The sequence below is a fragment of the Desmodus rotundus genome, chromosome 3, assembly GCF_022682495.2.
Source record: "Desmodus rotundus isolate HL8 chromosome 3, HLdesRot8A.1, whole genome shotgun sequence".
Lineage (NCBI taxonomy): Eukaryota > Metazoa > Chordata > Mammalia > Chiroptera > Phyllostomidae > Desmodus > Desmodus rotundus.
This window is the reverse complement of record NC_071389.1, coordinates 196,289,926-196,317,349: the sequence shown is the minus strand read 5'-3', so window position 1 is coordinate 196,317,349 and position 27,424 is coordinate 196,289,926. Positions and strand designations below refer to the sequence as shown.

The 27,424-nt window shown below is 45.7% G+C and overlaps 1 protein-coding gene across 4 annotated transcripts in view; it reads right to left on the bottom strand.

The window, feature by feature from the left end:
* SGSM3 (small G protein signaling modulator 3) overlaps nucleotides 1–27,424 on the bottom strand; it is a 44,591-nt gene that overhangs the window by 1,915 nt on the left and 15,252 nt on the right. For 2 of the 4 annotated variants that reach the window (XM_024579238.3, XM_045187002.2), the window contains exons 2-19: nucleotides 11,287–11,440; nucleotides 9,179–9,297; nucleotides 8,639–8,724; nucleotides 8,116–8,182; nucleotides 4,671–4,879; nucleotides 4,475–4,582; nucleotides 3,751–3,894; nucleotides 3,293–3,488; nucleotides 2,818–2,963; nucleotides 2,293–2,520; nucleotides 1,893–1,947; nucleotides 1,550–1,677; nucleotides 1,277–1,432; nucleotides 982–1,036; nucleotides 751–800; nucleotides 409–561; nucleotides 172–242; nucleotides 8–56 (exon numbers count right to left, since the gene is read on the bottom strand). In XM_024579238.3, the coding sequence (XP_024435006.2) occupies nucleotides 8–56; nucleotides 172–242; nucleotides 409–561; nucleotides 751–800; nucleotides 982–1,036; nucleotides 1,277–1,432; nucleotides 1,550–1,677; nucleotides 1,893–1,947; nucleotides 2,293–2,520; nucleotides 2,818–2,963; nucleotides 3,293–3,488; nucleotides 3,751–3,894; nucleotides 4,475–4,582; nucleotides 4,671–4,879; nucleotides 8,116–8,182; nucleotides 8,639–8,724; nucleotides 9,179–9,185 (1,908 nt within the window). In that variant the 5' untranslated portion in view covers nucleotides 9,186–9,297; nucleotides 11,287–11,440. Of the gene's footprint in view, nucleotides 1–7; nucleotides 57–171; nucleotides 243–408; nucleotides 562–750; nucleotides 801–981; nucleotides 1,037–1,276; nucleotides 1,433–1,549; nucleotides 1,678–1,892; nucleotides 1,948–2,292; nucleotides 2,521–2,817; nucleotides 2,964–3,292; nucleotides 3,489–3,750; nucleotides 3,895–4,474; nucleotides 4,583–4,670; nucleotides 4,880–8,115; nucleotides 8,183–8,638; nucleotides 8,725–9,178; nucleotides 9,298–11,286; nucleotides 11,441–11,584; nucleotides 11,808–27,424 lie in introns of all 4 variants that reach the window. The other 2 variants (XM_045187000.2, XM_071221097.1) reach the window with 2 other exon arrangements.

Sequence of the window (27,424 nt, the reverse complement as noted above, 5' to 3'; positions counted from 1 at the left end):
CACCTACCCGGTAGAGCAGCTCCTCCGGGGTCAGAACTTTGCCATCTTCATCCAACCTGGGGACGTGGGGAACCAAAGCTGCCTGGTGTGCAGGCTTGGGCTGCTCCCTCTCCCCCAACAAGGATGCCAGGATGGACACCCTGCCAGGGTAGGGGACTGGGGCCTGGTTACCTGTATGTCTTACACAGCACCAGGCGAGAATACACTGAGTCGAAGTCTCTCTCTACTTCCCGGCCTGCTGCCTGAGGGCAGGGGGATAGTGTCAGGGACAACTGGGTAGGTCCAAGGTCGAAACCACAGGGTCCATTTAAGTGCAAAGCACCCCAAAAGCTCCTGCCGCCAGCTCCACAGAGCTCAGGGGCTTGGGGAGAAGGACGGTGTAGAACATGGGTCCAGCTGCTGACTCACCTCCTCAATAAACAGCCAGGGGTGGCAGGCACCCCCGAGCAGGGATGGCTTCTTCAGTCCGTGTTCAAACAGGGCCTTGAGGGCTGGGCAGAGGGTCCCTCGCACAAGGTCTGTGACCCCCTCCGTTACTGCGTCATCCCCAGCGATGGAGTACTGACGGTTGGGGAATGGGTCTGAGAGGCCCCAGACCCACATCACCAGCCACCCTCTTTCCCTATCCTCACATCCATGGCCACATGCCATAACTTGGTCAGGACACAGGCCCTGGCTAGGAGGGCACAGACCTCCCAGGGTGGAAGGAACAGCATCCCCTGGGGCAGCCCCACCCTGTGCCCTGCTTACCTCTTTGCTCCGTTCATCCAGGACTTCCACAAACTTGGCTGGAAACCAACCTGTGGGGGAGGCAGAGTCCTGTGAGGAGCCCGGTGTACCCACACATCCCCCAATGGTGCTGAGGACAGGCTCAGCCCAGTTGCTGGTGAGGGGTGGGAGGGCAGGAGGGATGCAACAAAGAGTGAGCAGCTGCACTGCCCAGCCCACCTCCCCCACCTGGAGACCAGACCAAGGCCTTACCTCTCAGGCCATTCAGCTCCCCCACCCAGCAGTGCTCGTCCTTCTGAGAAATGATCTGCAGAGGAAAAGAACAGGAGGCAAAGCTTTGGTTGCCCAGGGCCAGTGGCTTGCACACCTTCTGGTTTCATCCTCAGCCAGGCTGATGGAAATTCTTGGCAGGGAGAGGGCTTGGGTGAAGCTGAATAACTTGGTGCAGCCTTGGGGCCAGCAGGTGGCAGGACCAATGGCACCTGCTCCCAACAACTAGGATTCACCTGCCTCTGAGCACCCACCTCCCAAGGCTTGCCCTACATACTGTGATGATGTCATTCTTGCGGAAGCCCAGCTCATCATCGTCGTGTCGCTCAAAGTCCAGCAGGGCTTTGGCCCGGCGCCGGTGGCTGCGTGAGCAGGCCACGTAGTTCTCATGGTCCCGCTGGTGGCTCTCCATGCTGTAGTCTGGGGTCAGTTCCTGCCAGAGCAGTGAGAAGGCCCACCAAGGAAAAGTTGCCTCAGGTTGGGGATGGGGAAGGAGAGCCCTCAAGTCAAGCCATTGGGCACAGGACAGGACAGGGAACCTGCAACTCACCACATTACAGTTTTTGGGGTCAGTGCACTGGAAATGGTGTGCCACGCGCAGGATGGCCTCTCGAAGGTCAGCCAGCAGTTCTGTCTGCTTGATGTTCTTGGCCTTGAGCGCCTCCAGGTCATCCTCCCCTGAGAGGCCCAGAGAGCTATGGTAGCCATGGCTCCTGCCCAGCCCCCTTCCCAACTGCAAGGAGACTCAGAGTCCATCCCGGAGTATGAGGATGAAGGGATAACCCCCTGTCCTCTCTCTTCGCTGCCCCCTACCCCAGGCTCCAAAAGCTTAGACTTGGCTGGCAGGAGGGAGCCGCTGAGCTGGGCCCAGCGGCCTACGGCATAATACTCACCAAAGAGCAGGGAGGTGATGCCAGACTTCCTCCGCTGGGTTCGACGACGAACCACCTGCAGGCACGAGAACGGGTCAGCATCAGGAGGACACCCAGTGCCCAGCCAAGTGGAGGGCATCTCAGTACTGGGGGAAGGAACCGAGCCCTTGCATGGGACAGCCCAGGGCCTCTCAGGCATGCTATCTCATCAGAAATGTCCTGTCAGTTCAAAGCTGGGTCTGCCCTATACCCAAACTGGGCATGTCACTCCACAGCTGTGGTCTGCTGGGCCATGCCTGGCCTTGGGTGCTGAGCTGGGGAGGGGGCAGCAGATGGGGAAGGGCTCACTCTCTGGGCTTCCTCAAAAGAACTTCTCACCCATGCTGTGGGTGAGGCAGAGACTCCTCCCTCACAGGCCCACCTGAGAGAGGTGGGTGGTGGTGGTGCTGGTCCCCAGGAGCTGGCCCTGGTCTGCAATGATATAGGCCATGTGCTTGCGGCGCTGGGTCTCCACAGCTACGGCAGTGAGGGAGCCTGCCAGCCGCATGGCCTCCCCCAGAAGCAGCTCCGCATCCTCAATCTGGGAGGGTATGTCTGACAGCGTGTTGAAGATGGAGGCCGAGTTCTCTGACTGGATCAGCTCCTCCTCCTGGGCCGTGTGAGGGGAAGGAGTGGGGAGTCAATGCCCAATCATCATCCCTTGGCATGTGTGACTTCCCGGGATGATCAGCTGAGCCCAAGGAGTCCCTGGCCCCAAGAGACCACCCCCCTGCAGTAGCTGTCAGGAGGGGCCTGTGCTTAGGCCACACGATGCCGAAGCCCGGATCCCCCTGCATCGCGCAGAGAAGGGGCACCAGGACAGCTGTGTCTGGGACACAGGACTCATAGTCTTTAGCTGGGAAGCTGGGTGGCATGGCCCCAGGTGGAATGGGGGCTGCAGCAGCACCTTGAGACGTAGCATGCCCAGCGTGGTCTGGAAGAGCACCAGGGAGCCCTCGTAGAAAAACAGATCCCAGAGGCGCAACAGCAACTTAATGTGCACCACGCTGGCGAAGGCCGTGAGGAACCAGTGCAGCGTGATCAGGGACAGCTCTATAGACAAACCAGGGACAGTAGCAGGAAACAGTATGAGAGAAGGGGCACCCCCAAGCACATGAGTGAGCAGAAAGGTGAAAAATATCTCCCAAAAAGCAAGAGGCCCACCCTGTTCCAAGGGGAGGGAGGTGACAGGTGTCAGGTCATCAAAGAACAAGAGCAGCAAAGACTGCAAGTTTCTGTGTCCAGGGATCAGCCATCTTCAGAGGAGCTCACTTCTCCACCCCCACCCCTGATGGCCAGGGGCTGTGTCCTCTGCGGGCTCTTTCAGGAGGCCTCAGGTCTGTCCTTGACCCCAGAGAAGAGGAAGGGCATCCCTTCCTTACCGATGTCATGCTCCTGGAGCAGCTTGTCTAAGCGAGGCAGGTACTGGACGATGAGGTGGCGCAGGACCCGCTGGTCAGTCTGGACGCCCAGCAGGGTGGTGCTGAAGTAGGAGGCAGGGAGCAGGTCCTCGATGATGGCGCACATCATCCAGAAGGCGTCCTCCTCCTCCAGGAACAGCAGGAGGCAGGCGGCCACCTGGCCAGGGCAGGGGGACAAGGGGCCTTGACCCAAGTCTCCACACAAGTTAGAAGCAGTACCCGCTCTGAGGATCAAGTTACAGACCATGTGCCTTCCTCAGGCTTAGAACCACTGTATTTGGCAGGCCCGGCCCTCCTTGGGGATTCCCACCTCCACCCCTGCTTCGTGTCCTACTGCCCTATATGGTGAGATTATTTGCCCCTGGGGGCCTGGAGAGCACCCTTGGGGACACCCCTTCTGCTTCCTGGGCTGTGCTTACCATGCCTGTGCCCTGGCAGTAGCCAATCTCTGGGTAGAGCCAGGCCAGTGCTCGGAGAACCCTGCGCAGGCGGGGCACCCCGATGCTGCTCACGTTGGCGAAGCAGGCGTTGCTGGGCATGGTGCGGAGGAGGTCCTTCTCAATCTGTCAGCAGCCCACACACAACAAAACCCTGTGAGACACAGCTGAAGGCTGGTGGGTCCACACCCGCCATGTGTTGACACCTGAGACCTAGGAGAGAGTCTGGGAGACCCCTGTTTGGGGTATACCCCAGGTGGGCTTCTCTCCCAGGAATGGGGATTCTTTGACCCCTTCCCTTCAGGATTAGAGCCCAGCTTATGTTTAACTGATTCTACCCAATTCACCTGGGAACTTACAAAAATAAAACGAGATTCTTGGGCTTTAGGATGGAACTATGGAATGAGAATCTCTGGAATGGGGCTTGGAAATCTGTATTTAAAATCTCTGGGTGATCCTAATATGCACCCAGTTAAACAGGTTAGATGGCCCTGGTGACAGTTCTCCCTGCTGCTTACAGGAAACCCCGAAGGTGCCAGTCTGTGTGTGAGAGGGCCTCCCAGGGCTGCCATGCAGCTGCTGTGCTTTCCCTGGCCACCCCTGCCAAGGAGAGACCAACAAGGGGGCTCCTGTAACACCAGGCAGACCACCCCCCACCTGCAGGACCACCCATGATTCCTGAGGGCCCCCGTGCCCCACAGCTCACCTGTTTGGCAGCAATGGTCTCATCGTTGGAACTGTTCCTCACCATCTCCCGGTAGGACAGCTCCGAGTTCCTCTTCTTCTGCAGGGCTCCCGAGAGCCGCATCCACAGCTGAAGGGAGGAGCCGACAAGCACTCAGTCTTTGGTGGGACACCTGAGCCCTCTGTGGCCCTCTGTGGTCCGGCCTCCACAGCCTCACCTGTGGCCTCATGCTGTGTGGGATGCCAGCCAGCACCAGGGAGCGGAGCTTCTCTGAGCGGGGCAGGGAGACGGCAATCTTGTCCCAGGTGAGATCGCCCACGTCATGGTTATGGGTGAACTCCAGGTGGGCCTGCCACCGTAGCCGTTGTGGAGGGTCCTCCATCAGAGATACAGCTGGCAGCCTGCTAGAAGTAGGGTCAGCCCCATCTGCCAGGGGAGTACCCAGGGACAGGTTGGTGAGAGAGAAGGAAGGAAAATGTCACTGGGCTTTCAGCCCAGGGCCCAGATCCACCACTGAAATCCAGAGCCACCGTTCCCATGGCTCCAGCAGCACTTGGACCAGCAAACCAGAGCTCTTCACTCTCCCCCAAACCTGTCCCTCCAGGATCTCTCCCAGATCCACAAACTCGTCTCCATTCTCCAGATACTCAGACCTAAACCTCAGAATCACCTGTGGTTTCTCCTCCACTTTTACCCCACGGTCAATCCATCACCTAATACTATTGGCTGGGCCCTCAGAGCACAGGCAGAATCTCTTCCCTCCTACCCCCCTGTGACTACTGCCCTCGTCCAAGCCACCACCCTTCCTCTGATTCACTACTACAGCCTTTAGAGGGTCCTCCCTGTCCTGCCCCGGCCCCTCTAAAAGCAAACCTCCACACAGCAGTCGGAGTGCCCTTGAAGACACAAGTCAGATCTTGTCACTGCTCAGAGTTCTCTAGTGCCACCCACCCACCCGCCTCACTCAGATGCGTAGAGGCTCCGTGACCCACTTCGTGCTGTCCCGTCCTCTCCCAGTCCCCATCTCCCACCTTCTTCTTGCCTTCTCCACTTCAGCTATTCCCCACCAAATCTGCTCTCACCCAGAGCCCTTGCACTTACTGTTCCTCTTCCTTGGCTATACTCACTGCCTCCCTCTCCTCCCAATCTTTGATCCAATGTCTTCGCCTTGGGAAAGCCTTCCTTCACCACCTTATATACAATCCACCTCCCCACCTCTCTAGTTCTGAATTTTTTCACAGCTCTCGTTGCCCCCCGCATATGATATATTTGTTTACGTATTGCCAGGAAACTCCACGAGGCCAAGACCGCCTCTGGTTCTGTCCAGGGCACTGGGAATACAACAGTGGAGGCTGGACAACAGTCGGCCTTCTTCGAAATGCTTGAGGGAATGTGGACGAGGCTCTCACAGCCACCTGGCAGCCTCACTGTGAGTCAGCCCCACAGAGAGCCTCGTTCTTCCTCATCCTAATGCCATACACTCAGCCTCGGCTTTCTCAAACTGCACCTTTAATGCACTTACATACAGTACATTGCACACATTTTAAGTGTACGTTTTGGTGAGTATCAAACCAGTGTCTAAACATTCTCCTCATCAAGATACAGAATATTTGTATCATACTAGAAGGTTCACCGAGTTCCTCTCAGGCCCAGCTTTTGACTTCCAAATATCTGCCTGCCAACTAGAGAACAAGGAAAAGTTAGAATTGGAAATAGGAATGACCTGAAGATGACTGGTTTTAGTCCATTAAAATCGTGTAGTCACAGTTATACCCCGGTGACAGGCCATCCTGGGGTCTGGAAAATGGCTTTTCCAATAGTCCGCTCAGGAACCAGCAGGTATATTTGTGGGATGGGAAACGACCTGCAGGCCCACTTACAGAAGCATGATTATAAGAATATTATGATAAAGCCACTATAATGGGATATTATGCAGCCACTGAAGAACTATGCTTTTAAAGACACCCTAAGTGACAGAAAAGTGCTCACAGCATAATATTGCAATATATGAGCAATGTATATGGGAGGAGTGGTAAGGGTAAAGAGAGCCAAATATATGGTAACAGAAGATGGTTTGACTTGGGGGATGGGAACACAATGCAATATACTGATCGTGTATCATAGGAATGTACACTTGAAACCTATATAACCCTCTTAACCAATGTCACCCAATAAAATTAAAAGAAAAAAGAAGAAAGAAAGAAGTACAGATCGGTAGCTAGAAAATAATCGCGGGGATGTGAAGCACGGCATGGGGAGCGGAGTCAATAATGCTGTGATGATCACGCACGGTACCAGGTGGGTGTTAGACTTGCCACGGGGATCACTCCGTACGTTCATCAATGTTTAGCCACTATGCTAACACATGAAACTAATATAATATTGCATGTCAACTGCAATCAAAAATTTTTTAAAACTTTAAAGGCAAAAAAATACACATGATAAGTATATATGGATATAAACACAAAACCAGAAAAGGGTACACTAAAATGTCAGCAGTTATCTTCAGGAGGTTAATTTGTTTTAATCTTTTTTTAAAGAAGTTATTTATTTTTAGAGAGAGGAGAAAGGAAGGAGAAAGAGAGGGAGAGAAACATCAATGTGTGGATATAGGGAACTGTTCCACGCGTGGGAAATATGGCCCAGCTCCCACTTGGAAAAGCCAGTGGGTCTGAGGTTCGGCAGGCCAGACCCGCGCCCATGGACAGGTTCTCCTGTGGGGAATCAGGCCTGCTTTGTACCTAGGCTGCTATGAGACTTGCTCTTGCTAAAACTCCCTCACCCTGGATTGAGGCAGCAAATGTTTACTGAGTATCTTTAACTTCCTAAAGTCTGTGCTAAACCACCCAAGTATGGAGTGTAACCAGTTCAACCACTTTCCCCCTTGAGCTGTAACATCCTTCTCTTTGAAGTAATTAGCAGTATTCTGTCCTTGGTTGTCTGTAAAAGGTAATCACCTACAGGGAACCTGTGCATAGTGAATGAGGACCATCCTCGATGTAATGTGCCCAGAAAAGCAATAAAAGCCTGTCCAGGCAGGGGTCAGCTCTCTCTCGGGGGCTCTCTCTGGCCCTCATGCCCTCTCTCACTCAGAGAGTGGCCATGCCGTCCCTTTTTATCCACAGGGTTTCTGTAGTCTGTGTGTATTTGTCTACTGCTGCCACAACCCAGGATCCTGCTGGCTGGGATCCGCATCATGTGGGTGCCGGCTGGCAACCCAGGCATGTGCCCTGACTGGGAACAGAACCGATGACCTTTTAGTTCGCAGGCCCGCACTCGATCCACTGAGCCACACCAGCCAGGGCTAAATTGTTTTAATCTTTATCCTTTTCTGTATTTTTTAACTTCTCTATAAGGAACATTGCTTTTGTTATCATATAAAGATTAAATTAATCTAAAAAAATCACAGGTGTCCATACACAGCTGACCCTTGAACAACGCAGGGGTTAGGGGGACCATCTGCCCTCACAGTCAAAAATCTGTGTATAGCCGCCATCGGCTCTCTGCGCACAGACTGCCAACCACCAGCTAACCCTGAACAACTTGGGTTTGAATAGTGCAGGTCAACTAAACTGCGTGGGGATCTGCATAATGAGAGTCACTGGAGCTGGAGTCCTCCCCAAGGACACCTGCAAGATTACACACAAGGGACTCATTCTCACCGTCCTTGTCCACTCGGAAACCGAACTCGTCATAGTAGAACTCCGGTAGCTCCGCCGACTCTTCCCTCTAGACCCAGGATAAGGAAGAGTCTGTCATGTAGCCTCCAGTCTAGGCCCACAGGCTCTGAACACGCCACCCATGATGCTGCCACCTGCGGAAGCTCCACCCAGCCTTCCAGACTCAGATCGAAGGCTCTGTATTCATAACTCAGCTACAGGGGCCACTACCTTCTCAAATTCTCTCGGCATTTTGTTTTCCCCAAAGGTCAAACAAAATCAGACCAAGGCAAGGAACACGTTTTATGCACTTGTGTCCCAATAATACTGAGTGCACAGTGCCCTAATACTCCAACCTAATGACCAATTCACAGAGGACGTGGGGCTAAGATGCCATCTCTGATGGTGGCCTCTGACTGTGTGAATAGGGTAGAATTGCCACCCACTGGGAGCTTGCAGCAGCAGGTCCCCTTGGGCACCACAACTTGGGAACACAGCCACTGGTGCTTGGCTGCAACTGCTGTACCTGCGTGAACTTGGCTAGGATCTCCTGGGGCCACATGCTCGGAGTCAGGGCTGAGAAGGGACCAGAGGCAGAAGGTGTGTGGCTTCCTGGAATCAAGGAAAATCGGGAATAGGAGATGAAAACACAGAGCTTTCGGGGGAAAATTCAAGAGCTCCAGCATAAGGGGACTGACTGCACCATTTAAGTGAGGTGGGGGAGAGGTAGAAACCCAGAAATGTGCAAATTTCTAGAAGAAAAAGAAAAAAAGGAGCACGTTACAAACACCACCAAACTCCTCCTTCCCTCTTCCTCCACTATGAGTGAGGATTTGTAGCTGGAAGTAGGGAAGAGGACAGAGACTCAGGAAAACTGGGGAGCTGAGAAGAGAGCTGTAACTCTCCCAGACTCCCAGTTATGACTTCCTCCTTCCTCCACCTCTTACCTCGATGGTCTTGATCCACAGAAGTATGTGAAAAACAAACAAGGCCTCATGGGTAAAAGCCTCCGTTCATTCCACAGAGACTCTCACTCCATTTCTAAGCCCAGGTCCCTGCTTCCCACCTGACATTGTGTGAAGAGGTGAGGCAAGTCTTCAGCAGATCCAGACGCAGAAGTTTTCTATCCTAGTATCTTACAGCTGGAAGGCTCCTCAGGCTTCATCTGGTCCAGAAACATCTGCCCTGGCAGGAAAGTAAAGGGGAAAGTCATTCAGAAGCAGCCCCGGCTGGGGGTCCTTTCCACCCACCACTCTGATTTTGCTGGCCCAGAGGCAGTGGGGAGGGAAGTCCTGGCCACTGTTTAACAAGGGAAGGAAAAATCACACTTTAAAAAGACTCCTTTTCTGAACATTTCATCTGAGAGAAGACACACTCTGAGGAAGCTACAAAACCAATGTTCTCAACAGCTCTGTGAGCAAGAGGAGTGTCCATCCAGTTCCCATCTTAAGGAAGGAGAGTCACACACACAGACCTCATAAGGCCCTATGCTCAGGCAAATATTTCTTAAATAAGAAAATAAAGCCCAGCCACCAACAAAACCTCTGGGAATAGGTTTCCCTGAGGCAGCATCTTTGAGGGATTCTTTAGATAAACTACAGGTGAGTGCAGGTGAGTGAGTCACACCTGCACTCACCTAACACCAACACATCCCACTCTCTCCAACAGTCTGTTCTGCCGCAGTTTTCACTGACCATACAGCTGGGAAATGAGGACATTGCAATCTAATTCAGGTCTCCCCTGTAACTGTTTAAACCTTGCCTCCCTCCCCTCCCTTTTTTGTTCACTTAAAAATTAAGGACTCAGTAATAATAAAAAGACAAATAGCCCAGTTTTTTTAATGGGCAAAAGATCTGAATATATGTTTCTCCAAAACAGAGATGTGAATGGCCAATGAGCAGGTAAAAAATGCTTGACATTTTTACTCATCAGAAATGCAAACCCAAACCACAATGATATACTGCTTCACACCCACTAGGATGGCTATAATCAAAAAGACAACGAGGGCCCTGGCCAGGGAGTTCAGTTGGTTAGAACGTAGTCCCAATAGGCCAAGGTTGCACGTTCGATACTTGGTGAGGGCACATATAAGAATCAACCAATGAATGCATAAATCAGTGGAACAACAAATCAGTGTTTCTCTCTCTCTCTCTCAAATCAATAAATAAAAATTTTTTTAAAAAGGACAATGACAAGTGCTTGTGAGGCTGTGAAGAAACTGGAATCCTCGGATATCACTGCTGGGAGTGTAAAATGGTGCAGCTGCTGTGGAAAACAGTTTGGCTCTTCCTCAAAAGGTTAAATATTTCCCAGCAATTCCACTCCTGGTTGTTCACCCAAAAGAAATGAAAGCACATATCCACACAAAAACTTGTCCATGGATGTTCATAGCTGCATTATTTATTACAACCCCAAAGCAGCAATATCCCAGATGTCTAACAATTTGAATGGATATGCAAAATGTATGGAATATCCATATAATGAAATATTATTCAGCTGTAAAAAGGGATGAAGTGCTGATAAGGCTGTAACATAGATGGACGTTTAAAACATTACGCTTAGTGAAAAAAGCCAGTCGCAAGAGGATGAATATCGTATGATTCTATTTAAATGAAATGTCCAGTAGAGGCAAATCCTCTACTACGGAAAGTAATGAGTGACCACCAAGGGTTAGGAGAGAGAGGAAATGCAGGCTGACTGCTAATGGGTATGGGGTTTCTCTTTGGGGAGATGACAAATGTTCTAGAGTTGTACAGTGGTGACAGTTACACATGAAATACTAAAACCACTGAAATGTACACCTTAAAATGGTAAATTTTGTAGCATGTGAATTTTATCTCAAAAAAAAAAGAAAAAGGAAAACGAAACGAAAGGAAAAAAAAAGGAAAACGAAAAAGCTAGCACTAGGTGCTTCCTCTAACTTTCTAACTTCCTAACTTCTTACTTCTAACTTGCTTCTATTAGAACCAGAAGACTCTATTATCACCCACTTGAGCTCCAACAGAAACACATTTAGAGGGTAGTTTTTTCAGACTTTTTCTGTTTGTTAAGCCTTTTACTTTTAACCATGAAGTAAAAAATCTGACTCCATGAAATAAACATGAGGGCAAAAGTAGGAGGGATGGTTGAAATATTTAGAACAAGCTGCCTTACAGGTTTTGAAATCATACTTACCTAGACCTAAAGAAAAACCTCCTTTGCCATTTTTCAGGTGACAGGAAATTAGAGTCCAGTGCTAGTTGTTACTCTGGGCCACAGCAGGCTGCTAGTCTTCACACTATCTGCTACAGAATTCTGGTGTTGGGATTCTGGGTAAACTAGAAGGGTCCTATGAGTGATAAAGAAAAAAAACAAGGAACATTAACCACTTCAGGGGAGCTGGGAGAATGCATGACTCTGTGGGCCTTTAACTCAAGCATAGGTGGAAAATGGGCACATGAAAAACCCCAGTTCTCTTTAAAGACATACTTACAAATTTGGGGGCAAAAGAGTCATCTTGGAACTCCTAAGGGGAGCTCAGCTGGGTCATGAATCCTCTCTCCTCCTGTCCTCAGACACACCCTGACCATGCCAAGTTTGGGTTAAATGACCAAAATGGAGGCTTTGGTGCCCAACTGGGAGAGCCACTCCCTCCAGCTTCCAGACAGAGAACCAGATGGCAGAACCTGTGTCCCTAACAGGTCAGCTTGTCTGTCCTGTTGAAGATGATAGTGAAAATGTAATGTCTTCCTTCAGTATAACAGACATGCAGGGAGTGATTTGAATCAGAATTTTGTGCTGGATGGAACATTACATATTTTTATGTTAAAGGGACTGAGCTGGAAGGTTTTTAAATCATGTCATTCAATCCTCACAACATATTTTGAAGTAGATATCTCTATTCCTTATACACAAGAAAATAAGCCTAGAAGAGACCCACAGACAGTTTTCCAAATGGACTCCAGTAACTGTGCCCTAACCAAACACCGTACTCACCTCTCACCCTGCCCCATGAAATGACGACAAAGGGCCACCAGCTAGACAGCACTGGGAAATAATCCAGTGCTCTATTAAGCATATCGCTGCAACACCAGCCTCAGGAGGGGGCAGCTTCAGAGCTCACCCTCTGTACCACCTTCGCCTTCGTGCAGCAGCCAGACAGCTGCAGTTAAAGGAAGACAGTTCCAGGCAGACAGACGTGGATTCAAATCCCAGCTCTGCTGCTCCCCACTTGGTATAACCTTGGCGAGTTCACTTCATCTCTTTAAATCTTAGTTTTCTTATCCATAAAATAGAGTAACAGCCCCTACATCTCAAAGTGGTTATGAGGATTAAATGAGAATGCAAATATGGCCCTTAGCACACTGTTGGGGACACAGCAAGTACTCAGTAAGCACCAGACATCAGAAGTAGTCCTAGTAATTTCTAGACAGTTATTGTTAGTATCTGGGCCTTCAACATCGACATGCTAAAAGCCATCTGATATTGCTGATACTCATCTACTACAAACTATAAAAACAATTCTATATGGTTCAAAGTAATATATGCCAGTTGCAATCATGAGAAAGACTTATCCACACCCCAGAGGCAGTAATTTGGTTGTTTCTTCTAGAAGGGCAGAGAAAGTGTGAAGGAAGCAGGTGTTGCTTGCAGTGGAGGAAATGAGCTGTCTCTGGCTGTGGAAGACCTAGGGGCAGGGAATATAAATCTCACCAAGCGGCTTCTCTTCCTGACCTTAGCTTGCCTCCCACCCATTCATTCACTCCACAATTACTGAGCACTACCATCCACCAGGTGCGGTCCTCGGGCTGAGGTGAAATCATGGAAAACAAAAGTCCTGGCCTCGTTAGAGTAGAGAATCAGACAATGAACATAAATAAATACAGCTGTGTCAGATCATGACCACTGCAGTGCTATGAGAGAAATAAAGCCAGGGAAAGGCAGAGTATCATAAGGGAGAGGCTGTATATGTAAAATGGTCTGGAAGAGCTCTTTGAGTATAAGGTGATGCCTGAGCAAAGACCAAAGCAAAAGGAAGTGAAGAATCAAGTCACTTGGCTATTGGATGAAAGGGGATCCTGGCAGAAGGAACAGCAAGTGCAAAGCTTCTAAGGCTCAAGAATACTTGGCAGGATGAAGAAGCAACAAGGCAGTAGGCTGAGGATGAAAGAAGAGTGGAAGGAGATGGTGGGAGATGCAGCAGGGGTCATAGAGGGCCTTACAGTGTGGGACAGACTTTCGGTCTCATTCTCATGAGTTGGGACATTATAGGAGGGTTCTAAGCAGAGGTGAACCCAAATCTGACTTCGATTTTAAAAGCTCCCACCATAGTGCAGACAACAAGGCAGAAGAGGTAAGAATGATGTTGGCTTTGCAACAGTGGGGCCATTGAGAAATGGTCAGATTCTGGATATGTTTTAAGGAATCTCTGCATCTCCCATCAACTGCCCTTGAGTCTCAGCAGGACCGGATGTGATACTGCTAAGCTGGGCAGGCAGGTTTTTCCTGCCTCTGATCACTATGGAAACCACCCTGAAAGCAGCCATCTGGGAGCCTGCAGAAGCAGCTGAGGAGTTAGCCACGTCACCAGCTTCCCTGCTGTAGTCACAGAAGTACATACATGCAGAAACTTTTGCAAAATAGGATTGATGCAAGCGACTTTGAGGTGGTCTAGAAAGAAGTTTTAAAAATTAAATTTACATGCTTAAAGGTGTCAGTCTTTTACTCTGCCTCCAATATTTTTCTCCCTAGTTTGTAGAATCCATGTTTCCTAAAGGACAAATTTTGTTCACAAAGCAAAGATCATCAGGTGTCACTGTGAATCCCTGGTGGGGGGGAGGTGGGGGCTCCTCATAAAGATCGAGGAGATCTAGTCCTTCATCCACCTCTGACCTACTAACCTGTTCTGTCTCCTAGTTTTTTTCACCCCACTGCATAGGTGGTCACACATTTCCCAGGGAACACGAAAGCTGTAAGCAGCAAAAGCAAAAATATTTGTATTCCAGGAGGCCTCTGAGATCCTGAAGACTACTTTTCGTGAAAGAAAATGACAGGACACTGAAGGCTACTGATAACAACAAACTGGGAGAGAAGCTTAAGGACAGAAAAGTCCCAGAAAGGCTGGAGTAAGATGATAATGTGGCTACTAGGATGCTTAAAAAAGTAAAATCAGACAATAAATGCTCCCTAGAATATGAATATTTTACTGGAAAATGAAGGAAAATATGTAAGTATTTACAAATGATATATTATAGAATTATACACCTCAAACAGATATAATTTTATTAACCAGTGTCACCCCAAGAAATTCAATTTAAAAAAAAAAAGACAGAAAGAAATGGCCCTGGCTTGTGTGGCTCAGTGGATTGAGTGCCGGCCTTTGAACCAAAGGGTTGCCAGTTCAATTCCCAGTCAGGGCACATGCCTGGATTGCGGGCCAGGTCCCCAGCAGGGGACACGAGAGAGGCAACCACACATTGATGTTTCTCTCTCTCTTTCCTTCCCATCCCCTCTCTCTAGAAATAAGTAAGTAAAATCTTCTTTACAAAAAGTTAAGAAAAGAAATGCCAGTGAAAAGAAATGGGAAAGGGGTGGGTTTGAAGACTTAGTAAAGATTAAATTTCTTAGCTGAGGACAGACAGTCTGGACAAGGCGAGTATATACTTGATTTCTTTATATTGAATAGAAAAGGAAATTATGTAAAAAAGGAAAGAAAATATGAATACTCTTTTTGAAGGTAGAGTATAAAAATAATGGGAATCTTCCTGGTTTTCTCTTACTCAGCACATCTCTATGCTGCCTGTGGGCTCTGCCCTCTGCCCTTGCTCTTCTCACTGGGAGCTCTTCCTGAGCAGTCTCAGGCCGTACTAGAGCTGCCACCAGCCCGTCAGACGCCTTCCTCCAGTGACACCTTTCTCACAAACTCCAGCCTCCCATTTTCAGCTGCTTCCTACTGCCAACATTATCCTTCTAATGCAAATCTGAAAGCTAAATCTCCTGCTGTACTCTTTCAATAGTTTGCCATTATCTCCAAAATAAGGGCCACACACTCTAGCAACATGAGGTTCTACATGATCTGGTCCTTTTCCTCCCTTACCATCCACCTACCTTACAATACAGTCATGGTGGCCTCCTTATTATCAGCAGCCCAATGTCTCCATTATTTTGTCTCTAATGGTTTCCTTATCTGCCAGATAGAGTCCTATATGTACTGTAAGACTCAACTCAAATGACGCCTTGTCACAGAAAGAAGACTTCTGTGGTAGCCAGCCTCCAAGGTGGCTCAAATGATTCTACCTCTTGGTATTCACATCCTTGTGTAGGACCTCTCCACACTGAACCGCAACTAACCTCTGTGATTAAGAGAATACAGCAGCGGTGCCTGTGTATAACTTCCAAGGACGGGCCATAAATGGTATTGCAGCTTCCGTCTTGGTTTCTTTTATCACTTGCTCTGGGGAAGTCAGCTGCGTGTCATGTCATGGAAACACCACAAAGTCCCATGGAGAGGCACCAACTTGCCAACCACACGAGTGATCCACCTTGGAAGTAGATCCCTTAGTCTCAAACCTTCAGATAACTGCAGCCCCAGCCAACACCTGACTGCAATGTCCTGAGACAGATCCTCCTCTCCCACGAGCCAGAATCTCCTGAGATGCTTCTGAATTGGATTCATAGAAACCATGGCAGATAATAAATGATTATTGTTGTTTTAAGCAATTAAGTTTTGGGTGATCTGTTACACATCAATGGACAATTAATACCCCTTCGTGACTCTTCCCTGCCTTTAGTTGAGGCTCTCTATACTCCTACTAAGTCCTGTGAATAAGTCCATCACAGAACTTCCCTCTTAACATTTTTTGAAAGATTATTTATTTATTTATTTATTTATATTTTTTTAATATATTTATTGATTATGCTATTACAGTTGTCCCATTTCCCCCCCCACTCCACTCCATCCTGCCCACCCCCGTCCCTCCCACATTCCCCCCCTATAGTTCATGTCCATAGGTCATACTTATAAGTTCTTTGGCTTCTACATTTCCTACACTATTTTTACCCTCCCCCTGTCTATTTTCCACCTATCATCTATGCTACTTATTCTCTGTACCTTTCCCCCTCTCTCCCCCTCCCACTCCCTTAATGACAACCCTCATGTTCTAGTTGTTTGCCTAGTTTGCTCTCATTTTTGTTTTATGTGTGGCCATTAATAACTGTGAGTTTGCTGTCATTTTTACTGTTCCAATTTTTGATCTTCTTTTTCTTAGGTAACTCCCTTTAACATTTCATATAATAAGGGCTTGGTGATGATGAGCTTCTTTAACTTGACCTTATCTGAGAAGCACTTTATCTTCCCTTCCATTCTAAGTGATAGCTTTGCTGGATACAGTAATCTTGGATGTAGGTCCTTGCGTTTAATCTGGTTTCTCTTCAGATCGTATTTATTTATTTTTAGACAGAGGTGAAGGGAAGCAGAAAGAGAGGGAGAGAAACATCAATGTGTGGTTGCCTCTCACATGCCCCCTACTGGGGACCTGGCCCGCAACCCAGGCACGTGCCTCAATCAGGAATCAAACCGGCGATCCCTTGGTTCACAGACTGGCGTTCAATCCACTGAGCCACACCAGCCAGGGCGTCTTAACATTTTTCTCCCTTTTCCTTTTTTGGCTAACTGAGTCTACTAGACTCAACTGGATCTTGTTTCTCTCTGCATCCTTGGCACTCAAAAATCTCTTAATAAACATTTGTTAGATAAGTTAGATGAATGAATGGACAGCAAATGAAAAAAAAGTAAATAAAAGTCACATTCATGCCACAGTAAGAAATAACTAGCATTTTATTTACTCCATATTCTCTCTTCTTCTGGGCATCTGGAAAACAGCAACCTCCCTACCACACTGACCCCACACATTTTGAAATTTCCTTTACTCACTCTTTCCAACTGCATGGTTCTGGGAAGCTGTTGATATTTATATGACTTCATCTTCCAGAGCCTAGCTGATGGGTTCTAGGCAAGCACAGGCCTGAGCTGTGCCAATCATAACATTCAATAGCATTGCCAAAGTGATCAGAGGAGGTGTGAGCACTCGACCAAAACAGTCTAACAGGGGTGTCCGACCTGGAATCCATGAACCACATGCAGGCCAGGATGGCTATGAAATGCGGCCCAATACAAAATCATAAATTTACTTAAAACCTTTTTTTTGCTCATCAGTTTTCATTAGTGTTTGCGTATTTAATGTGTAGCCCAAAACAACTCTTCTTCTTCCAGTGTGGCCCAGAGATGCCAAAAGGTTGGATGCTCCTGGATAGATCTCTTCTTGGAGGTTTGTTGTTTTTATTTTTATTTTTTTAAATGCTCACGCAAGGACATTTTTTCATTGCTTTTTAGAGAGCAAGGAAGAGAGAGAGGAAGGGTGAGAGAAACATCAGTGCAAGAGAAAAGCATCAACTGGATGCCTCCTGTAGGCACCTGAACCTGGGACCCCTGAAACCTAGGTATGTTCCTTGACCGGGAGTCGAACCCTCAGTTATAGGACGACACTCCAACCAACTGAACTACCTGGCCAGGGCTTGGAGGTTATGAATTGACAACCAGAGAGCCAAGGAGGTCTATCCCCTTTGGTGATGGAAACACACGTTTACATGGGGCAAAAGTAGGTTTACAATTGTGAGTGCATAAAACAGAGTTTATTCTTGTATTATTTTCTATACCGACAATTGTAAACCTACTCTTGCCACATGCACACACACACATGAACATGTATGTATATTGGTGTAATTATTTGTGCATATACATTACATGTAATATTAATGTAACAATATTAATGTATATTGATATATTAAAAATTAAAAATATATTTAATTTGTTAAATATTCAACGCCAGCAAAAACTAGTTTTGTGATAGAAAATTAGTTCACTCACGAATTGGTATAAATTGGTACATTCCTTTGGGAATGGAATGCCCATAAATATTTCCATATCCTTTATCCAGTAACTATTCTCCTGGAAACTTATCTAAAGGAAATAATTCAATTAAAGCAAAAACAAATGTGCATAAAAAGGTTTACTATAGCATTATCTATACAGCAATAACATGAAATAATTTCAATGCTAAACAGTAGGAAAATTCTTCAAGTTTTGGTACACCGACACAATAGAATTGTAATTCAATCATCTCACACTCCAGCTATGGACTTTCACATCTGGCCACGATGGAGTTACAAGAACTGGATTTACTCCCCCAACCTAAACAACTAAAAAACTGGAAAAATACATGGAACAGTGATTTTCAGACACCGGATGGCAGGCAGCACAGAACAGTGAATCCTGAGAGAGAGAAAACAATTCCCCCAGTTACAGCCTGAAGAGTCTGCAGGCTACAGTGCCAGGAATTGGAAAGCAGAAAGTTGGAGAACTCACACTGTCTGATACAGTGTGCCACTGGCAAAAGGCCAGACATTTCTGTCAATGGAACAGTATAAGTAATCCAGAAATAGACCCATACATATGGTCAATTAATGTTATGGGTTGAATTATGTCCCCCCAAAAGATGTTGAAGTTCCAACCCCCAGTACCTTAGAATGTGACCTTATTTGGAAATTGGGTCTGTGCTGATTTAGCCAATTTAAGACATCATTAAAATGAGCCCTAATCCAGTATGACTGGTGGCCTTATAAAAAGGGGACAGGTGGACACAAACATACATAGAGGGAAGACAATGTGAAGATACACACACGGGGAGGACACTGTGTGAAGCAGAGACTGGAATTATGCTAACGAGTCATGAAAAGTCTGGGAATACCAGAAGCTGAAAGAGGCAAGGAAGGATCTTCCCTTGCAGGTTTCGGAATGAGCATAGCCCTGCTGACACTTGGATTTCAGGCTTCTGGACTCCAAACTGGGAGATAATATTACAGTTATTCTAAGTCACCTAGCTTATGGTACTTTGTTATGGCAGCCCTAAGAAAATAATACAATTAATTTTCAACAAAAATACAGAGGCAATTCAATGGGAAAAGGATAGTCTTTTCAACAAATGGGCCTAGAAAAACTGTACAGCCACTTGCAAAAAAAAAAAAATTTTTAATCCATACCTCACACCATACACAAAAATGAACTCATTATGGGTGATAGACCTAAATAGAAAACCTAACCCTATAAGACTTCTAGAAAAAAAATAGGAAAAAATGTTTGTGACCTTGATTAGGCAAAGACTTCTTCCATTATGCTAAAAGTATGATCTATAAAACAAAAAAGTTGATAAATTGGATTTTATCAACTAGAACCCATTAGGGTAGAAAATATATTTAAATCACATATATCTGATAAAGCACATAGGTTTGTAATAGAAAGAAATGTCAAAATTCAGTAAGCAGAAAACAAATAACCCAGTTAAAAAAAACAGGCAAAAGATTTGAATAGAAACATTACCAGAGAAGATATACAGCCCTAGCAGGTGTGGCTCAGTTGGGCATCATCCTGCAAAATGAAAGGTCACCAGTTCCTGGTCAGGGCACATGCCTGGGCTGTGGGTTCAGTCCCGTCGGACTGCGTGCAAGAGGGAACTGATCAGTGTTCATCTCTCACAAAGATATTTCTCTCCCTCTTTCTCCCTCCCTTCCGCTCTCTTTAGAATCTGTAAAATTTTAAATTAAAAAAAAATTTAAAAAGATATACAGATGACAAACAATCATGCAGAAAGATATTCAACATCATTAGTCATTAAGGAAATGCAAATTAGAACCACAATATTACCAACACCAAAACCTAACAACATCAAGTGCTGGTGAGGATGCAGAGCAATTAGAATTCTCACACACTGCTGGCGGGAATTCAAACAGCACAGCAATTCTGGAAAAGGGTTTGGTAGTTCCTTATAAAGTTAAACATATATTTACCATACAACCCAACAATCCCACTCCTAGGTATATTTACCTAAGTGAAATGAAAACTTTTGTTTACATAAAAACCTGTTTGTAAATGTTTACAGCAACTTTATCCATGACTGACAGAATCTGAAAACAATTCAAATGCCCTTTAGCTTGTGAATGGATAAATAACTGTGGTACATCCATTATAATGCAATACTACTTACTCAGCAGAAAAGAATTTAACTACTGACATATGCAATAACACTGATGAACTTCAAATGCACTATGCTAAAGGAACGGAGCCAGACTGAAAAGGTTACATACTGCATGATTCCATTTATATGACATTCTGGAAAAGGCAAAACTGTAAGTAGAGAAAACAGACCAGTAGTTTCTATCAGATGGGGGCAGTGGGGAGAGTAGACTACATAGTGACATGGTAATTTCTTAGGGTGACAGAACTGTTCTATATCTTGACTGTGTTGTAATTACACGATTGTATCTTTGTCAGAGCTTCAGAACTGCACACTAAAAATTAGGGTGGATTTATTGTATGTAAAGCATACCTTAATAACACACAAAAAAGAACCAGTATGCTTAGTGAAATAAGCCAGACACAAGAGTATAAAAAGAATTTCAATTATGGGGACTAAAGAAAATTGGTACTATTTATGATCTAACATTAAGGGAAAACATGATGTTATAATACAGCATGTGTACCCAGAAATGTGTTTATCATTCAGGCACTCACTCCCCAAATATGTCTCTAATACATATTATGTGGTAGGGCAACAATTATTTATAATCTAGAGGGGGAAAATCAGAAAATAAGTAAATACACGAACAAATAACAGTTCCAGTGTATGGTAAGTGCTCTGAATAAAATGGCTGATGTGATGTAGAATCTAGGGAAGAAATATCTGAAGTGCTGTTTGAGTTGAAACCTGAAGGACAAGAAGCCAGTCCTGCAAGACCTGGGAGTAGAGTCACGGGCAGAAGGAATGGCCAGTCCAAAGGCTCTGAGGTGGGGAAGATCGTGGAGGGAGGGAAGGAGCTCAGCGTAAACTGAAACCCAATGACCAAGGGGGACAATGGTGAGAGGGAACTGGAGGGGCAGAGGCACCTAGATCACTAGGGGATTGTGGGCCAGAGTGAAGGACTCAGATTGTAACAACTACAGGAATCCACAAAAGGGTCCTAAACATGGTGGTGGTGGTGTGAGCTAACATGTTTTTTAAAAATCACTTTGGTTGCCGTGTGGAAAATGGCTTGAGAGATAAGAGTAGATGCAGGGAGACAAGTCTGAAAGAGCTAATGGGGAGTGAGGTTAATGTGGTGACAGCGGGGGCAGAGATAATCCGAGAAAGAACCAACAGCCTTGCTGCTGGACTGGATGTGGGGAATGGAGAAAGGGAGCAACTACAAGTGAGGCCTAGGTTTCTGGTCTAAACTGGATTTGCGGTGATGCCATTTACTAATATGGGGAAGAGGAAAAAAGAAACGGGTTTAGGCAAAGAAGGAGTTAAGAGTTGTGGGATAATTTAAATACTGATTAGAACTCTGAGTGGAGGTATTAAGTAGGTGATAGGATATACAAGTTTACATCTTCAGGGAGATGCAGAACTAGAGATATAAATTTGGGAGTCTTTCTGTCACTTACCCGACCAACACATTTTTTTTGAGCAACTACTATGTGCCAGACACTGTTACATGTGCTAGGGATATAGCAGTAAAAAAAGAGAGACAAAGTTCTTGCTGCTGTGAACTGCAGTTTCCTCATCTGTAAAATGCAGATGATGAATGAGAAAATGTAAATAAATATCTATCACAAAGTATGAGCTTAGTAAATATCAACTGTTAATATTAGTGACAATAAATAGGTAAACAGTGAAATAAATCAGGTACAGAAAGACAAATACCATAAAATCTCACTTATATGTAGAATCTAAAAAAAAACAAAAACAAAAAAGTCAAGCTCATAGATGTAGAGAACAGATTAGTGGTTGCCAAAAGCGGGGGTAGTGGGGCAAGAAACTTCCACTTATAAAATAAATAAGTCATGGGGATGCCATGTACGTCATGGTGACTATAGTTAATAATAACACACTGCATGTTTGAAAGTTGCTAAGAAAGCTGTTAACACTTCTCACCATGAGAAAAAATGTTTTTTGCAACTATGTAAGGTAACAGATGGTAACCAGTCTTACCCTGACTATCATTTCACAATGTATACAAATACTGAATTGCTGTGTTCTACACCTGAAACTAAAACAATGCTATGTGTCAATTATACCTCAATTTTTAAAAAATTGTAAGATAAAAATAGGTAAATAAATAATTTCAGAATAATACTACTATGAAGAAAATAACACAATAGTAATTTACAGAGTGGGAGGCAGTGGCAGAGGGCTATTTTTGATAGGTGGTCAGGGAAAGCTTCTCGGAGGAGAGAACATTTTAGCTGATGCCAGCTCTGACAAGGAGCCAGCTCTGCAAAGACCTAGAAGGGCAGCCCGAGTAGAGGAAATGGCTACTGCAATGCGGGCCTTAAAGGACAGAGAGAGTGTATGACACTGGAGAAATAAAAGGCTAGTGTGTCTGCGGTAGAGCAATGAGGAGGAAGTAGCAGAGAGCACTGGAGAGGCAGGCAGAAACTAGATTATGTAGGGCCTTCTATCCATGGCAAAGACTCTGGCTTTTATTTCATGGGAAGCCAATGGAGAGCTTTGAGCAGGGGTATGACTCTGTCTCTGACTCAGATTTTTTAAGAAATCGCACTGGCCATGCCGGAGGGTGAGTTACAGAGGGGTTAAGAGTAGAAGCTATTAGGGTTGTCCAGGTGAGAGATGCTATCTCGCACTGAAGTAGTGGAGACAGTGACAAGTAATCAGATTCTGGATGTAATTTGGAGGTAGAGAGACAGATAATGGAAAGAAGGAATCAATGATGTCGCCTAAGATTTCTGACCCAAGCAACTGTGCAGGTCCAACAAAAAAAGAGGAACGACCTAGGGAAGAGCAGGTTTTAGGGTTAGAAAATCAAGAGATCTGCTTTGGCCATGTTAAGTTGGGATGCCTATTAGACCTCTAAGCAGAGATGTCAAGTGGACAATTGTATATACGAGTACAGAGCTTAACACAGTCAGAACTGGAGATGTAAATTTAAGAATCATTAGGACTAAATGTCATGGCTGAGAAGAGAGTACAGAGTAGGGGGCCTAGGACCAAATCCTGGAACTTCCCAACATTTTGAGGTTAGGCAGAAAAAGAAACAGGAGATGTAATCTGAGGAGCAGCCAGGGAAGTAGAAGGAACACTCACAATGTGTGGTGCTGCAGAAACCAAGAGAAGACAGTGTTTCCAGAGGAGTGGATGATCACCAGTGTCACACACCACTTGGAGGTCAAGTAGCATGAGGACACTGGTTTGGCAAGCTGGAGGTTGCTGGTGATCTTGATCTTGACAAGAGCCCTAATTTTTAATGGTGAGGGTGAAAGTCCAGCTGGACTGGGTTGAAGAGGAAATAGAAGAGTGAAGTCATCAGCATCAAGATAGTGCATGATTTCTTACCCATTTGGAATATTGTAGTACACGTTAAAGGTAATATAAAAATAAATATGGCTGGGTTAGGTGGCAGGAGTATGGGTTTATTGGTCTTGATTTTTAGTATTCTCTCTTTTGACAAAGTACAGAAGTACTGTGCTCAAAAATAATTACATCATCACATAAAAACCTGTACACGAATATTCACAGTAGCATTATTTATAATAGCCTAAAAATGGAAACAATCCAAACGTCCATCAATGAAGCACAGATAAACAAAATGTGTATATCCATGTAGTGGGCTATCACTGAGCCATAGAAAGGACTGAAGTATTGAAACAGGCTTCTACATGGATAAACCTTGAAAACATGCTCAGTGAAAGAAGCCAGTAACATTTATATGTTTCCAGTTATATAAAATGCCTGGGACAGACAATTCAATAGAGACAAGAAGTAGATTGGTGGCTGCCAGTGGCTAGAGGGAAGGGAAAATAGGAAATGACACCTAATGGGTATGGACTTCCTTTTGGGGACAATAAAAATATTCTGGAATTTGACAGTGGTAATGGTTGCACAACACAGTGAATATACTAAAGACCTCTGAATTGTGTACTTTTAAAAGGGTGACTTTGTGGTGCATGATTTATATCTCAATTTTTTAAATTACAGTTTAAGTATAGTAGAACATTAAGGAAGAATATGTCCTTCTCGAGTTTTTTCTGAGGTCCGCAAACGAAGCCCTGAACTTACAGCACCATGTAGCCTCTCTGTCTTTCCTGCTCTTTCCCTGTCAGAGCAACTACTTATCACCTTAAATATCCATCTCCTCGGGGGATTTAATGTTTATACAAAACCAGGGAAAGTGAGAGTGAAAAATAAAAAGGTGTAAGCTATTAGAAATAGCTTATTTATAACTGTGAAAAGGATCCCTTTTCTCTCATTTGTAACTAACACTTTACTTATACTGCTCAGCATGAATTTGACATCCTAGCAACCTGTGAAGTCAGGAGCTCCCTAAACTGCTAAAAGGTAAAAATCTGCTACTTTACCTTTTAAAAGACTGTCACAAGTTTCTCACAAAAAAATCCAAGTAATCACTGGAAAAAGAACTGACAACACTTTAAAACTCAGTTTCCAAGGCATTGTTTTTGTTTTATTTTTAAAGGCTATAACAAAATCCCCAGGTGTGTGACTTCACCTGGGTGGCTGTTGCTTTCTATTACACTGGAGGGAAATCCTTTTCCAAAAGCAAAATCGACTAAAAGCAGTTTAAAGGAAGAGAGCTGCTTCCCTGGCTGGGTAGGTCAATTGTTAGGGCACTCACTGTCTGGATACGCCAACGTTGTGGGTTCAATCCCCAGTCAGGGCACACAGAATCTATCAATGAATGCATAAATAAGTGAAACAACAAATTGATGTTTCTCTTTTTAAAAATCAATATATTTTTTTTAAATTAAGGAAAATAGATGCTTACAAACCAGGAGACCAGGAAAGTAAAGCAATTTGAAGATAGGGTCTAAGAAAAATGCTAATTTCTAAACCTACTTTTTAAAAAAATATATTTTATTGATTATGCTATTACAGTTGTTCCATTTTACCCCCTTTATTCCCCTCTGCCCTCTCTATCCCCTCCCACCCGCATTCTTCCCTTTCAGTTCATGTCCATGGGTCGTACATATAAGTTCTTTGGCTTCTACATTTCCTATACTATTCTTACCCTCCCCCTGTCTATTTTCTACCTACCATTTATGCTTATTCTCTGTACCTTTTCCTCCTCTCTCCCCCTCCCACTCCCTGCTGATAACCCTCCATGTGATCTCCATTTCTGTGATTCTGTTCCTGTTCTAGTTGCTTGCTTAGGTTGTTTTTGTTTTTAGTTCGGTTGTTAATAACTGAGTTTGTTGTCATTTTATTGTTCATATTTTTAATCTTCTTTTTCTTAGATAAATCCCTTTAACATTTCATATAATAAGGGCTGGGTGATGATGAACTTCTTTAACTTGACCTTATCTGGGAAGCACTTTATCTGCCCTTCCATTCTAAATGATAGCTTTGCTGCAGAGAGTAATCTTGGATGTAGGCCCTTGCCTTTCATGACTTGGAATACTTCTTTCCAGCCCCTTCTGGCCTGCAAGGTTTCTTTTGAGAAATCAGCTGACAGTCTTATGGGAACCCCTTTGTCGGTAACTGTCTCCTTTTCTCTTGCTGCTTGTAAGATTCTCTCCTTCTCTTTCATCTTGACTAATGTAATTATGATGTCCCTTGGTGTGGTCCTCCTTGGGTCCAACTTCTTTGGGACTCTCTGAGCTTCATGGACTTCCTGAAAGTCTATTTCCTTTGCCAGATTGGGGAAGTTCTCCTTCATTATGTTTTCAAATAAGTTTTCAATTTGTTGCTCTTCCTCTTCTCCTTCTGGCACCCGTATGACTTGGATGTTGAACGTTTAAAGCTGTCCTGGAGGTTTCTAAGCCTCTCCTCACTTTTTTGAATTCTTGTTTCTTCATTCTTTTCTGGTTGAATGATTCTTTCATCCTCATGCTCCAAACCATTGATCTGAGCCCCAGTTTCCTTCCCATCACTGTTGGTTCCCTGTATATTTTGCCTTATTTCACTTTGGGTAGCCTTCATTTGTTCCTTCATTTTGCGACTGAGCTCAACCATTTCTGTGAGTATCCTGATTACCAGTGTTTTGAACTGTGCATCTGATAGGCTGGCTATCTCTTCGTCCCTTAGTTGTATTTTTTCAGGAGGTTTGATCTGTTCTTTCATTTGGGCCATTTTTTTTTTTTTTTTTTTTTTGGTCTGGGCATGCCTGTTATGTAGTAAGGGGCGGAGCCTTAGGTGTTCACCAGGGTGGGGCAACCCAGGTCGCTGCGTTGTGACACTGTATGTGGGGCAGGAGTCGGAGTGGGAAGAGTGCTGCTTGCTCCGCTCTCTGCCAGTTTTCAGTCACTTCCCCCTCTACCCACAATCAAACTGGGCCCTTTTGGTGCTGATTCTCGGGTGGGTGGGTTTGTGTACATTTGTAGGGTAAGTGGAGGCAGTCTGGCTTCTTCACCCAGGTGTCTGGGTAGCTAAGGGAAGCAGTGTTCCCAAGGCCTTGAAAGGGTCTGATAACTAGTGTTCTCATAGCCTTGAGACTGGGTCCAATAAACTGTTCCCATAACACGAAGTGGGCTTGCATGTGCAGAATTATGTTATGTTATGTAATGTTCTGGCATCTTGCCGGCTTTGTTCCCCTCTAGTACTTAAACAGGTAGGGACTCCCTGCTGGGGGCGATGATGATGAGACACATGCAAGGGGACAGGTGCCAGGATAGGTGTCACGCTGGAGAGCAGGGGCCACGACATGAGACATGCAGATAGACACGCAGCCTGCAGTGTGCATGGTTTGCCCACCTGTGAATAAAAGCATGCCAGACATCCCAACGGCTCTGTGAATACTTTCTGTCTGCACAAATACCATGGACCTGCCTGGCCTTGAAGGGTGGCAACACCATTGGCATAGCTGTCAGGATTTGTCACAGAATGCTATGGAGCCGGCACCCCCGGAGGGGGGCTTGGGGTGGCTGATCACCGGCAGGTAGTATCCCATGGCTGGGCTCCTGGCAGCTTGGCCTCCCTCCCCAGGACTGGCCCTATGTTAGTGGCATACCTGACCCAGTGGAGAAAGACCCGTGGGTGGTGGAGAAGACCTTAGAAAAACCCCGTGCCAGGGTGGGCGGGGATATCCCCCAGGCAACCTTAGTCTACCCCTTATCCTATCAAAGAGGTCAGAATGTCAGGAGGGGCGGGGATATCCGCCTGGCAGCCTGAGCCCCAGGGGAACCACCAATGATAGATTGCTCCTTTGTTCAAGGAGACCAATCCCTAGCCCCGACGTAGAGAGCCAACCAGAATTTGGTGCATAAAACCCC